The sequence below is a fragment of the Clinocottus analis genome, unplaced genomic scaffold (assembly GCF_023055335.1).
Source record: "Clinocottus analis isolate CAN_PGR_092001 unplaced genomic scaffold, fCliAna1.0.p SCAF_20, whole genome shotgun sequence".
NCBI lineage: Eukaryota > Metazoa > Chordata > Actinopteri > Perciformes > Cottidae > Clinocottus > Clinocottus analis.
The window spans coordinates 15,769,388-15,784,403 of NW_027175932.1; the positions used below are offsets into that span (position 1 = coordinate 15,769,388).

The 15,016-nt window shown below is 44.8% G+C and overlaps 1 protein-coding gene across 1 annotated transcript; it reads left to right on the plus strand.

The window, feature by feature from the left end:
• The first annotated feature begins 7,460 nt into the window (after positions 1 to 7,460).
• On the plus strand, positions 7,461 to 10,399 carry LOC137791848 (uncharacterized). Its single transcript, XM_068587040.1, has 2 exons — positions 7,461 to 8,373; positions 10,308 to 10,399. The coding sequence occupies exons 1-2, from the start codon at positions 7,461 to 7,463 to the stop codon at positions 10,397 to 10,399; spliced, it is 1,005 nt and encodes a 334-aa protein (XP_068443141.1).
• The last annotated feature ends 4,617 nt before the right edge of the window (positions 10,400 to 15,016 follow it).

Sequence of the window (15,016 nt, forward strand, 5' to 3'; positions counted from 1 at the left end):
CTGATTCGACAACATCGGGATGACGACAGGAGGAGAATATCAACACTAATACCAAGGCTTTCGCAAATCAGCGTCACACACATTTCTTGCACAAGTTTAAATATTTCATCTTGACCGAATGATATTTGCATCGTTGCAATGACTTTGTATCAAATCGCATTGTGAGAAAACAGAAGAAGTGTTGTGTTTAGTGTGAGCACACCATTGAAGGAGAGTAGCCATTTCCCTTTCAATTAGCCTGTGGGTGCTTATGCTAATCCCTAGCATTCCCATTCCCCATCCTGACATGTCAACTCAAACTCCCTAATGTTCATAACAGCCTGCCACCTCTCATGCAGCAGCCGTGAGACTGTAATTGACACTTTTCGCAGCGCTCACGTCCATTTTCTCACACAGAATGAACAAAACAGACAACAAGTAGTGTGACGGCTGATTACCTCCTACTTGTGCTGGTTTGTTCACCGTGTTTCAGATGTCCTCACAATCAGCAGCTGCCAGTCGCCTACTTCTCTGCACGCAGCGAGATTTATAAAATCTTCTTACCTACGTAAGTTGGGAGGTAATTGCTGCTCTGCCCGCAGAGGAACGACTCTACTGGTGTGAAGCCGCTTTCCAGTGTGTCCTTCCCTCTTCCAGTGTGTCCTTCCCTCTTCCAGTGTGTCCTTCCCTCTTCCAGTGTGTCCTTCCCTCTTCCAGTGTGTCCTTCCCTCGTCCAGTGTGTCCTTCCCTCGTCCAGTGTGTCCTTCCCTCTTCCAGTGTGTCCTTCCCTCTTCCAGTGTGTCCTTCCCTCTTCCAGTGTGTCCTTCCCTCGTCCAGTGTGTCCTTCCCTCTTCCAGTGTGTCCTTCCTTCTTCCAGTGTGTCCTTCCCTCTTCCAGTGTGTCCTTCCCTCGTCCAGTGTTTCCTTCCCTCTTCCAGTGTGTCCTTCCCTCGTCCAGTGTGTCCTTCCCTCTTCCAGTGTGTCCTTCCCTCTTCCAGTGTGTCCTTCCCTCTTCCAGTGTGTCCTTCCCTCTTCCAGTGTGTCCTTCCCTCGTCCAGTGCATCAGAAGCATGCCAAATGCATTTGTAACTTCGTGGCCAGGCTCCCTATGTGAACCTGAGAAGTGATCCATGTATTTTTTCTTTTTATGGAGCTTTGTAAACTGGTTTCAATGTATCAGTTCAAGACAAGTAAGGAAACTTCGTAGAATAATTCATCAAAGTGACATGTTGGATGTGCTCAGAAGCCCAGAGGACTCTGTTGTTATTTTACAACAATCTGACGCTGGTTGCAACACGTAATCGTGTGGTTTGTCAGTGTGACATCACTCCAGTCAGCGTGCAGAGGGAACAGGTATCTGCGGCTAAAGAGAGTTACCAGTGTCAAGGAAAAGCCGACTCATTTACATAAATTACACATATTATCAAAAAATGTGCGATATCGTAAATCCATTTCATTTAATTTCAGAAATTTGAAATTTGAAATGTAGAGCTATTTATTTGTTGCTACCAAGTTGTTTTTCTATTAATAGTGGTTACATCTATTAATAGTACATTACAGTGGTTATAGTAGTTATTTATGTAGGGAGGCGGACCAGCATGCAGCTGGGTGAGTTGATGTTTTCTTTTATTTGAGCAAGTAGAAGCCATTACTGTGGCTCAATGGTGAGCAGGATCGTCCTTCAATCACAGGGTCGGTGGTTCGATCCGCGGCGCTGCTAACCCATGTCCATGTGTCCTTGAGCAAGACACTTAACCCTAAATGTCTCCCGTGGCTGCGCCTACGGATTATGAACGTGTATGAATGGTTGATGATACTGATGTGGCGCCTTGCATGGTGGCTCCTCCCAGCAGTGTGTGAATGGGTGAATGATCCCGCCTCGTCTCCAGTGATGCAATTATGCTGCTGAGGTGGTTCCTCTGGGATAAAGTGAAGAGGGTGAATAGCCACGGCCGGTTGGGGGATAAAGGTCTGCGGCAATCAAGAGGTGATTCTGCTCTATGTGGTCCTCTATGCAGCTAATCTCTCTCCGGCCGGGTGGTTTCAGTGTGAAGACGCCTCATTGGTGAACGTGGGCGCCGAAAGGACGCGAGCAGCGGTTTGGAAATCACAGCTGCGCTTCAGTGTCGAGTGTGAACTTGGCTTGAGGTGTTGCCTGCTGCACTGTGCAACTGAAGATCACAGGCCTCTATCCACACAAAGTGGAGCGCACTAGTATCTGTGTATGGCATTTAGCTACAGGCATCGTGTTGGAGATAAGTGCTGCAATAAAATCATTTGATTTAATTGGTCCTGACATCTCTGCTCCACCATCATATTTGTGTTTGTTATTTCTCCTCCACTAGCAGCACTGGTGAGGGCTGAAAGAGCTTTGCAGTCGTGAAGCTCTCTGCTTTGAAAGCTACCATTATGTGTTTGTTTTGGCTGGAGAGGTGCTCCAAACTCTCAGCATTCAGACCCCGGCAAAGTAAAAGCTGTGACAAAAGATTCCAGCATCTCAAGCCACTGTAGAAAGAGAGAGGACTTCACCTTGTGAGCTGCTGCTGCATAACAGGTCAAAGAGTAAAGAGAGTAAATGTATCAGAGTCCCAGATGTCTGCTTGGAGTTAACGCTTTGTGTGTCAAGGTTTCATTCATTGTCCCTCTTGGAGAAAAGGACTTTCATTTTGTATTGTTCTTGTTCTTCCTGGTGTACCAGAAGCTGTTCATCAAAATGTGAAACAAATGTTAACTAAGACCAGAGCAGCTGTTTGAGATGCTGCTTCATCTATTAATGTTAGTCGTGTTCGTACATGAGGGGAAGAGCCGACCACACAACACTGCCAGGAGCACATCAGCACCATGTTTACTGAGACTCTTCTGTAAATGAAAGCAGCCACAGTTCATCTCATTTGCATAACGGGGTATCTGCATGTGAGCTTATTCCGGCCTGTGTTTTGCATGTCTGTACAGAAGTGAATGAGCTCATAGGTGTAGAGGAAAAATGACTTGTTCTTGACTTCATCCTGATCTACCAACCTTTTGGGGAGCATGCTCCCTCCATGAGGAGCATGCTCCTCATGGAGGGAGCATGCTCCTTATGGAGGGAGCATGCTCCTTATGGAGGGAGCATGAGGAGCATGCTCCCTCCATGAGGAGCATGTTCCCTATGCAGGGGGTATGCTCCTTATGGAGGGAGCATGAGGAGCATGCTCCCTCCATGAGAAGCATACTCCCTATGCAGGGAGCATGAGGAACATGTTCCCTATGCAGGGGGCATGCTCCTCATGCTCCTCATGGAGGGAGCATGAGGAGCATGTTTCCTCCATGAGGAGCATGCCCCCTGCATAGGGAGCATGAGGAGCATGCTCCCTATGCAGGGAGCATGAGGAACATGTTCCCTATGCAGGGGGCATGAGGAACATGCTCCTCATGGAGGGAGCATGAGGAGCATGTTCCCTATGCAGGGGGCATGAGGAACATGCTCCTCATGGAGGGAGCATGAGGAGCATGTTTCCTCCATGAGGAGCATGTTCCCTATGCAGGGGGCATGAGGAGCATGCTCCCGATGGGGGGAGCATGCTCTTCATGCTCCTCAACGTTCACCGTGTTCAAGTCCTTCAAGTAGTCGCACAAACTCTAAATGAGTTCTGATACTTGTCTTATTTTATATCATTTTTTTCATAATGTTTTGGTACATATCATCATGGTAGAACATGATGAAGGTGGACTCATGATAAGAAGAATACAGAGAATCACACACAATTTATTTTCACAGCTTCACTTGATTGAATTTCTGATAATGAATAATATAAACATACTGATCCACCCATACACATATTCAAACTGCTGTATGGTAATCTACACACACATATATGAATATACACATATATAGTACATGATACGTGCATACAGTACATACATCCTCATATATTAATTTGTATATTAATGCCAGCAGGCACATTTAAATAAATATAATCTGATTGATTTATATATGAATAAATAAATACAAGTATCACAGGTGTTTAGTCATTTCTCAGCTGGTACAACATTGAGGTGGAAAATGATAATGCAGTGCTTCACAATAATTATAGGCCTATTAAATTGACACGGTGTCATTTTTCCTAAAGGTATCCTATATAAACAATTTAATAACTGGAGTGGTTTGCAACAAACTAGGCTACAAAACACTGCGGTCAAGCGAGCCCACATCCGCCGAGTGAGCCTCAATACGGTACGCAGCGCAGGGAAGCCTCAGAGACACCAATGAAATGATGATATTCATATTCAAACGGCATATCCTTCAACTTGTAAATTAAAAGTACAACGCAGTCTGATGATCCCTGCTATGTCCATGTGTATGGCCTTGAGACTCTACTGTACAGTTTTGGAGAAAAAATCAAATTCAAATGCTTCAATGACATAATGATATTCATAATGTCACAATTTCCAATAAACTGCTATAAAAACAATCCTTACATTTGTAAAGTAAAATTACAACGCAGCCTTGTTCTGGCTTTACTACAATTTTAAGGATCTGTTTTTATAGCAGTTTGAATATTGGAAATTGTGAAATTATGAATATCATTATGTCATTGAAATTGACTTTGAAGTGACTTTTCTCCAAAACTGTACAGTAAAGTCTTATGACCAAGTACATGTACATACCAGAGGTCAAGAATCTGTTTTTATAGCTGTTTGAATATTGAGATATTGGGAAATTACGTTTGAATGCTTCATTTTCATGCGTGCGGCTCACTTGACCGCAGTTACAAAACATGTCAAATATGTCTGAAGTTTCATCCTACCTGTACCTGCTGGAGCAGGGCCCGCCAGAGGAGCCCGGACAGCGCCGGCCCTCGCTCATGGGGCGCTCGAGGCGAGCTAACGGAGGTAGAGCTAACGGAGGTAGAGCTCGAGCAGAGGTACAGAGCGCTAGCGGACAGACAGAGCGCTAGCGGACAGACAGAGCGCAGACAGATTTTAAACCCCTGAAAACAAAAACGTTTTTGTGCGGTCTGAAAAATCTGTTGCGCGGCCACTTTGACCGGCCTGCGCGGCCGCACGCGCACAGCTGAGAGGGAACGCTGGTGATGAGGCTCTTCAGATTAGCCGATACATTTCCCCAACACTGACACATTTACTTTTTACTCAATTTTTGATGCTTATGTGACTCTAGCCGACCAGCGGAGGCGGAGTTACGCTGCGTTCACAACAGGAAGTGTTGTAAATATTCAATATGCTTTGAATGTGAACGCACCATTAGACTTTGCCATCAATATGGACTTAAATTCATCGTTTGTAGTCATGATCATCTTCTGCTCGTCAGCAGAGAAAAGAGACGCTCTTCCTCTCATCTTGTTTTACTTTGGAGAAAGAGTTTTTCTCCCTTCTGAAGAGCCATGTGACTACTTTCACTTTGTCAGTTTGCAAGTGTGGGTGTTGTAGCTAAGTTGTAAACTATTAGATATCTGCATCCATTGAAGGGGATGACATGTATTATGAGTGAACTGCTGTCAACGTTTGCATTGTATTGTTTACATTTCCAGAACAGCCATTCCTTTATTTACATGCTCATGTGTCCCTGTCCTCAGTAAATAGCCTCGCTAAACAGGACCATGTTTCTTTTTGTCAAGCTTGTTCGACCTAGCAACAGTACTGAAGGGAGGCCGGCATAAGGACAGGTCAGCAAGGTCACTGAGGTTCAGCAGGGCAAGTGGAAGATCGTGATCATGGTAGAAAGAGATCGAGTTTGACTGTGGGCAGGAGACACCATGCAAGTCGCGGCCTCCACTGTGGAAGCAGCCACACAACACAACAAGCTGCTTTTCAGGGGAAAGCTAAGCACACAATAACCTGTGATGTATTCGGTAACATTGTTGGTTTTCCATTTGCTGTTACACCGATGTTTGCTCAGCGCTGTGTTATTACATATCCACTCTTCTCATTGTTTCCTATAGATTCACTCCACATACTGGAGCTGCAGGAACACCAACATACCATTTTCCTTCTATTCTGTTCCTCCAGCTGCTCCATAGATGAGAGAAATTAGTTGAGGAACCAACCGAGAAAGTCCTCCAAACATGGGCAAAGTAGGCTATTTATACTTTAGCTGAATGTGAAGGCCAATGTTATTTGGTGGGGTTAAGGAAACATAACCATTGGAAAGAGCGGCTGCTTGAGAAGCTGTGAAATAATTTCCTGTCAAGGGCATAAAACGGTTCTCAATTGAGGTAAACATTTCTACTTTCAAAAGCAATTTATTTTCTAACAACCGCTGAAAGCAGACAACATATCTTATGTTCCCCTTTCCTTGAATTTTCATTTATGCCCCTCCCCCCTCCTCCCCATTTCACAAGTGAGTGTTTACCGCCCGCTTGAAGCCACGAGTAGAGCTGGTCTGCAGACTGGCAGTGAGGAATTGCCTGGTTTCTGAGTGGATTTGGATTAGGGTCAATGCAATGTGTTATTTTTGGGGAAAATACCTTCACGGCTTTCCATTTATTTCCCCCCTTTTTATATCAATTAAGACTACAGAGCTAGAAAGTAGTCTTTGCCAAAAAAATGGAAAGGCCTGTATGCTGCCAGTGTTAAGCCCCAACATAAAGAATATACTATGTGCTAGAATATACAGCATAAAAGCATTTAGTAAGCTTTTGGTTATATGTTATGTTAGTTACATTTTTCTGAACATGACATATTGATTTTACATCAAAAGGTCTTTGATTAAAAGTTTTGTACATATTTACAAAGCACAATGTAAAAGTGAATGTCTTCTTCTGTAAGTTTACAGGATGTAACTTTTGAACCGTGAAAAGACACAATCTTCCTCCTACAAACAAAAAGATGACATGCATATGCAACAGAACACCTTTATTCAATGTCTTTTTGATTTTGCTGCACCAGCTTTACATGGTGACAAGTAGCTATTGGTGGCTAGTGTTAGCTAGCTACACTACTAACACACGGCAATATACACAACATATTGGCGGGCCGTCAGGGCCTGCTAAGCCTTCTCTGCTGGCCTAAACAGAATCACAAAGTTATAGCTATTTTATCATTTACATTTATTTATATATATATATATATATATATATATATATATATATATGTATATATATATATATATATATATATATATATATATATATATATATATATATATATATATATGTATGTATATATAATTGAAAGTTATAGCTATTTTATAATGTTTTTTTTTCGACAAATACACTACATTTCTCACTGCACAGCTCCTGTCTTCCTCCGTTCCTCAGCTTCAGGTCTGCAGATAAGGAATGTGCTTATCCAATCACATTTCACCTCTGTTTCAACAACATGCTGGTGTAGGTACCAAATCCACACCCGCCACTGCGTAGCACCCGCCGCTGCGTAGCACCCGCCGCTGCTACCCGCTGGCCCAGTCGCCAGGTTGAGGGCTGTGTGGAGAGAATACATAGATACATATCTGTGACACCCTACCAGATCTATGACCCGCCTCCAATGCCCTACCATATCTATGACCCGCCTCCAACGCCCTACCAGATCTATGACCCGCCTCCAAGGCCCTACCATATCTATGACCCGCCTCCAAGGCCCTACCATATCTATGACCCGCCTCCAAGGCCCTACCAGATCTATGACCCGCCTCCAACGCCCTACCATATCTATGACCCGCCTCCAACGCCCTACCATATCTATGACCCGCCTCCAACGTCCTACCATATCTATGACCCGCCTCCAAGGCCCTACCATATCTATGACCCGCCTCCAAGGCCCTACCATATCTATGACCCGCCTCCAACGTCCTACCATATCTATGACCCGCCTCCAACGCCCTACCATATCTATGACCCGCCTCCAACGTCCTACCATATCTATGACCCGCCTCCAAGGCCCTACCATATCTATGACCCGCCTCCAACGCCCTACCATATCTATGACCCGCCTCCAACGCCCTACCATATCTATGACCCGCCTCCAACGCCCTACCATATCTATGACCCGCCTCCAAGGCCCTACCATATCTATGACCCGCCTCCAACGCCCTACCATATCTATGACCCGCCTCCAAGGCCCTACCATATCTATGACCCGCCTCCAACGTCCTACCATATCTATGACCCGCCTCCAACGCCCTACCATATCTATGACCCGCCTCCAACGCCCTACCATATCTATGACCCGCCTCCAACGCTCTACCATATCTATGACCCGCCTCCAACGCCCTACCATATCTATGACCCGCCTCCTAGGCCCTACCAGATCTATGACCCGCCTCCAACGCCCTACCATATCTATGACCCGCCTCCAAGGCCCTACCAGATCTATGACCCGCCTCCAACGCCCTACCATATCTATGACCCGCCTCCAACGCCCTACCATATCTATGACCCGCCTCCAACGCACCCTATCTGTGCAGTGCAGCAATGCAAAGCTCTCTGGACTGGTGTTGTTTGTTGCCGGAGATCATCTCCAGACGTCTGCATTTCCTACAAATCTTTGAAAAAACGTAACACAAGTAGACACATAACCACTCAGGAGCATTTTTGAGGTTTCCTGCCACTGTCTTATTCCAATCACGTAAGTCTTCAAACCTACACACCGTCAGAAAGAAAAAGGAATTGAAATGGAAAACGATCCAGTAGCTTTAGCTTAGCCCATGCTAAACCCCTTTGTGCAGGGTCTTCACATTTCTAAACTTCTGGTAATGCAAAAAAAACAGTGGCAGGCAAGAAATATACTACATAATAAATTTGACGTATAATGACTTTAGCGACCGTGTTTCCATCAAATTTGTCAAGCGAATTCTTAAGCACTTTTTAAATGCCACAAATGTGATTGAGGCCTGTTCCCATCAGCTGGTAATCGTGAATAGACTCGGCTCCAGTGTAGTTTCATGGCTGTAATCGCCAGTAAAATCAAAGCGCTTGGGCCATATAACCCTAAACGAGAGAAAAATAGACTTCTGGAATTGGTTTCAATCAGGCAAGTTTCAATTATTCTTTCATTACTGCTAATATTTGTTATGTTCCATGCTGTTTATCAAATGCATCCTTTTCTGTACATGTAGAAAGGAGTCATTTCCTTTAGGTTAAGTACCAAAACAAATATTTTGTTCCTTGTGATCGTTATAGTATTGTGATCATTTCAACATGTGTATTTTCAGACGCATCAAAGCTCGCAGTGGACCGTGGACGTGCTGCACCTCCAGGTCAGCCATCTCACTTCATACCTTTCTGGACAGATCTATTTATTTATCTGTTTTGTTAGCAGGAGGTGCTACAACGTCACTAGCGTCACCATTCCACCCTGTCGTCTCCACTTTTCACAGCGGCTTAAAAAAAAATCCCACTTTAACACATTAGACTTCCCATTTCACCCAGATAATTACACAATTATCCCGCTTCACTCAAAAAAAATCCATCCAGGGGTAATTGGTGTGTTGGGCGGGGGGAGTCACCCAGAATCCACCGCGGCGAGGGTCTGGGGGAACGAATCCAGATAAGTCAAGCAGAAAAAGGGAGGGAAAAGCTGCACTTATTCGATTTTAATCTCGCCACTTTGCAAGCATTTAAATAGCCTTCATCAGACTCCTGGCTTGCAGCCCTGCCACTAACCTGTTATCAATGGCGAAAAATGCCCATTTTAAATGTCAGTGTGAGCACAGAATGGTGGCACAGTAACAGGTGCTCGGCCCGAGGTGAACTGCAGTAATGCCCCCATTATTGCCTCCTCATAGAGCTGTTACATGTTGCATTGTTGCTGCGCGGGACACGGCATTCTGCGGGTAAAAGCCGAGCTCCATTATTGGCAGAGAAACACGCAAAAGCACACAATAGCCAGCAGAATAGGGTCCACCCAGGCTACGTCTGTAGCCTAGGAAATAACCTTGATAAAAGTAATTGAATTTTACTGTGATAAGATTAACGTGTGGTAATTGTGAGCAGTAGGAGCTCTGAGTCCCTACAAAATCCTGGATGACATTTGGGAATAATCACACCCTGTCCTCCCCTCCCAAGAACATATGCAAAGGGAGAAAGAAGGAAACTGAAGAAATCAAATCTGAAATCAAGCTCTCAGTGGCCAACGCTGCTACCAACAGCTCTGGATGTCCTGATTACCATGCACACTCTCGCAGTCCTTTTAAATGTGCTGATATGGGCTTTAAACAAGATTCAACACTTTAAACCCCAGCAGACTTAATTAAGGGTGGGACCTAGTGCATGCAGAGACGAGGAGGAGAGGGAAGAGAGGAGGAAGGAGAGCGGCTAGGGGAGGAAGGAGGAGGTAAGGGGGGATACACTGATACAGAATAATTTGTTTGTGCTTCATTTTTTTGCCCACCAGCTACGTCCAACCTGAGCAACCTGCCTCGCTGCTGGATCCCCGCAGACGGTTTCACCAACAAACACATGCAACGGAACAGCAACGTGCCCTAAACTCCCCATTACTTTGCCAAACTGCCTAAAATATCAAACAATGCGCAGCCGTGGGAGGAGGGGGAGAGCGGGGGGGGGGGGGGGGGGGGGGGCTTAAGCAGCCCAGTCTCATTTCCATACAGCTTTTACATGTTTCCAAAAGATATGCATAATTACAGGGTTTGTATATAATTGCTCCAACACATTGCCGGGAAAAAGCCAGGTTGTTCCTTTTTTTCTTTTTCACATTGGCTCGAGAAAACAGACTCGCTTCCTTCTCCCTCGGTTCTCCGGTCTGAACAATTAAAACAATGCGGCTGTCTTGGAAAGGACCTCTCATTACCGCCTTCGCTTCCTCCCTTCCTCCCTTCCTCCCACCTTCCCTTCTTCTCTCCTTTCCTCCTTCCCTTATCCCCTTCTTTCCTCCTTCCCTCCTTCCCTCCTTCTCTCCTTTCCTCCTTCCCTTATCCCCTTCTTTCCTCCTTCCCTCCTTCCCTCCTTCTCTCCTTTCCTCCTTCCCTTATTCACTTCTTTCCTCCTTCCCTTCTTCCCTCCTTCTCTCCTTTCCTTCTTTTCCGTGACAACATTTACCGCTTAAAAAGAGGCCCGGCACCTCGGCATCGGTACACACTGCTTCCTTTCTGGTTACCCTCTCCTTCCTTCCTTTCTTCCTTCCTTCCTTCCTTCCCTCATTCCTTCCCTCCTTCCTTCCCTCCTTCCCTTTCTCCTTCCTTCCTTCCTTCCATCCTTCCATCCCTTCTTCCTTCCTTCCCTCCTTCCTTCCTTCCCTCCTTCCTTTCTTTCTTCCCTCCTTCCCTCCCTCCTTCCTTTCCTCCTTCCTTCCTTCCCTCCATCCATACTTTCGTCCCTCCTTCCTTCCTTCCCTCCTTCCTTTCTTTCCAGCTTCCTTCCTTCCCTTTTTCCTTCCCTCCCTCCCTCCCTCCCTCGCTCCTTTCTTTCATCCTTCCTTACCTCCTTCCTTAATTCCTTATTTCCCTCCTTCCTTCCTTTCCTTGCTCCTTCATTTCCTCCCTTCTTCCTTCCTTCTTACCTTCCTTCCCTTCCTCCCTCCCTCACTTCCTCATTTCTTCCTTCCTTCCTTCCTTCCCTCGCTCCTTCCTTTCCTCCCTTCTTACCTTGCTGCCCTTCCTCCCTACCTCACGTCCTCCTTTCTTCCCTCCTTCCTTACTTCCTTCCCTCCTTCCTCCCTTCCCTCGCTCCTTTATTTCCCCCCTCCTTCCCTTCTTCCTTTCTTCCTTCCTTCCTTCCCTCACTCCTTCCTTTCCTCGCTCTTTCCCTTCTTCCTTCCTTCCTTCCCTTCTTCCTTCTCTCCCTCCTTCCTTCCTGTGCATGTAAATAAGATAAGACAAGATAAGATAAGATGAGATAAGACAATATAAGATAAGATACAAGGAGATAAGACAAGATAAGATAAGATAAGAGGAGATAAGACAAGATGAGATAAGACAAGATAAGATAAGATAAGACAAGATAAGACAAGATAAGACAAGATAAGAGGAGATAAGACAAGATGAGATAAGACAAGACAAGATAAGATAAGACAAGATAAGACAAGATAAGACAAGATAAGACAAGATAAGATAAGACAAGATAAGATAAGACAAGATAAGACAAGATAAGACAAGATAAGACAAGATAAGATAAGATAAGATAAGATAAGACAAGATAAGACAAGATAAGATAAGACAAGATAAGATAAGATAAGATAAGACAAGATAAGATAAGACAAGGTGAGACAAGATAAGACAAGATAAGATAAGACAAGATAAGATAAGATAAGACAAGATAAGATAAGACAAGGTGAGACAAGATGAGATAAGATAAGACAAGATAAGATCAAATAAGATAAGATAAAACAAGATAAGACAAGATAAGATAAGATAAGATAAGACAAGATAAGATAAGATAAGACAAGGTGAGACAAGATGAGACAAGATGAGATAAGATAAGACAAGATAAGATCAAATAAGATAAGATAAGACAAGATAGGATAAAATAAGACAAGATAAGACAAGACAAGATAAGATAAGACAAGATGAGATAAGATAAGACAAGATAAGACAAGGTGAGACAAGATGAGATAAGATAAGACAAGACAAGATAAGATAAGACAAGATAAGACAAGACAAGATAAGATAAGATAAGATAAGACAAGATAAGATAAGATAAGATAAGATAAGACAAGATAAGACAAGATAAGATAAGATAAGATAAGATAAGATGAGATAAGATAAGATAAGATAAGATAAGATAAGATGAGATAAGATAAGATAAGATAAGATAAGATAAGACAAGACAAGATAAGATAAGATAAGATAAGATGAGATAAGATAAGATAAGATAAGATGGCGTCTGCTGCTCTTTCCCTTCACAAGGTGTCTCAAGCGATCACAGACTTCTGTCGGTGATCAGAAGCCCACGTTGTTCAATCTGATGACGCAGAGCTTCATGCGCATGTGAAGACTAAATATTGGGGATTGTCCCAGAGTCCTCTTGAGGCTTTCAGTTGCTGCTCCGTCTGCTCCTGCAGAGAAACCTTTCAGCTGCGACACGCCGCACGATGCTGGGATGCACGTTTGTGTCTCGGTGAAAAGTCTTGTCTCACTGTCATGTCTCTGAGTGCTTTTTTTGCTGGGGCCCACTAATAACCTGCAATAGTGTATCTGTGAGTGTTGCTGCCACCTTAATGGGCAAAAAGCCTTCATCCTTTCAGGCTCTATCATGGCCGAGACGTGGCTATTATCCAAATGCCCTGGCTCCACATGAATGTGTTGAGGAAAGAGAGTTGTCCTCTCTGGGTTGATGAAAGCTTCGCACAGCTGCTGGGACGCTCTTCTTTTGAAGGCAGCACCTTGGTTGTTGTTTGCAGGCCAGGCAATACGCCGCCGCCATCGCCGCCGCCATCGCACTTTGTCAACACGCGGTAAAAACAGCGATGTCATCGCGGTGATTGGCAGCTCCCTGAGTGGTTACTCAGAGCTTCTCACTCAACCCTCGGTCTGTCATCCAATTCAAAGGCTTGGTATCGGCACCAGGGTGAGAGTCGTCCGCCGGTACGACAAAAGAAGCGTCCGACTCCACAGAAGCTGTCAAACACTTTCTGTGCTATTGATCAACAGGAGAGAATGGCAGACCCCACGCACCGCCGGCCCTCTGAAGAGGGTCTGGTGATACTCTCTTTTTGCAGCAGAGTTAATTCTCCTGGAAGGCTTAGAGTGGGATTAATTTTTCTTAAATGTCATGGTCAGAGGGTATGTGGCCTAAATTGGTCTCTACTGACAGTCTGCAGACAGTGATTGTGGTTGGCTGCGATGATGTATCAATGCAGCTGGAAGACTTCTTCATCCCAGAACAATATACACCACTCAGGGGACGGGGGGAGGGGCGGCAGAAAAAAATACATCCCTTTACAAGATAAAATTACTTTTTCCCCCAGAAAGTCAAAAAAATAACAGGAATAATACACCATTCATGGTGTCAGACAGCAGGGAGGGGAAGGAAGCTCTAAATGCTTTCCTCACACTCGTACACCCCACTGCTGACCAGTGCAGAAAACCCAGGTAATGTTTAAAAAATAACAGCATTATTGGTACCTATTGAATCCAGTTGCAAGCAATGCAACGTGTAACAGATAAGGACCTGATGGAATCTGTCTCTGCTCTATCTGAGCCAGAAGGCTCTCTGTGTGAGTCCCATGCAGGAACCACATTGAGGATTCAAATGGACCAGCGCTCTGCAGGCGAGTCACTCTGCACGCCTCCCTCAGCAGCTGGCCCCAGCTAGATTGCGTTTTATACACAAAAGACATTCTTCTCCGAGGCCCATCGTAAACACTCAGAATCTAATGCGGTCCAGAGATTCACAAGTACATCCATGATGAATTAATTATAATCTATTAATATAATAATGTTGATCCAAATAGGTTCGTCAATGCCAAATAAACTTTTTAATCCCGACAAGAGTGATTTTAAGCAGAGCTCTGCCTTCACAGCGAAAACATCAGTTTGTGCTTTGGATCCTTATTAGCATGACCAATTACACGGAAAAGCATGTTTTTCCGTGCAACATTAATAGACTTTCTGGTTACTTTGCACCGCTAAGCTTTTTTTAATTGGAACAGATAACCGATCCCATAAATCTCCACCTGGCTGTATGTGTCAATACGCCTTCCCCATGTTATAAATCAGTTACACCCACAACACGCTACATTAAACATACACAATAAATGTACAAGCAGTGCACCCTTAACACATATCATTTGTTTTTTCTGTGGTTGCCGTAGGGATAACGCCCACCTCTGACCTCTCCAGCCTCGAGGAGGTCCCCCGACAGCCTCTCCTTCATGAATGTTTTAGGCCAGGAGAGTCTGCGGTTCAAAGTTCCTGTGAACCCAAGAAATAATAAGCTCCCTGATTAGTGTGGCTAAAAATACCCCTGGCCGAAGCGGCTCCAGGTCGGCCCTGCTCGTTCCTGGAGCATTTACATGCTGGAGGCTGCAGATGAGACCCTTCTGGCTGCAGGGGTGAGCACAGGGCACCTGACAGATGATCAGCCAGTGAGGACCCACTCCTCCTGACCGGGTGTTCAGGTCTGTCTGCTCCTCTTTGAGGGAGAGAG

Coding starts and splice junctions, on each gene's coding strand:
- LOC137791848 (XM_068587040.1), top strand. CDS start 7,461: ATGCCCTACCATATCTATGACCCGCCTCCAACGCCCTACCAGATCTAT. Junction 8,374..10,307: donor GCCTCCAACGCACCCTATCT/GTGCAGTGCAGC, acceptor TTTGCCCACCAG/CTACGTCCAACCTGAGCAAC.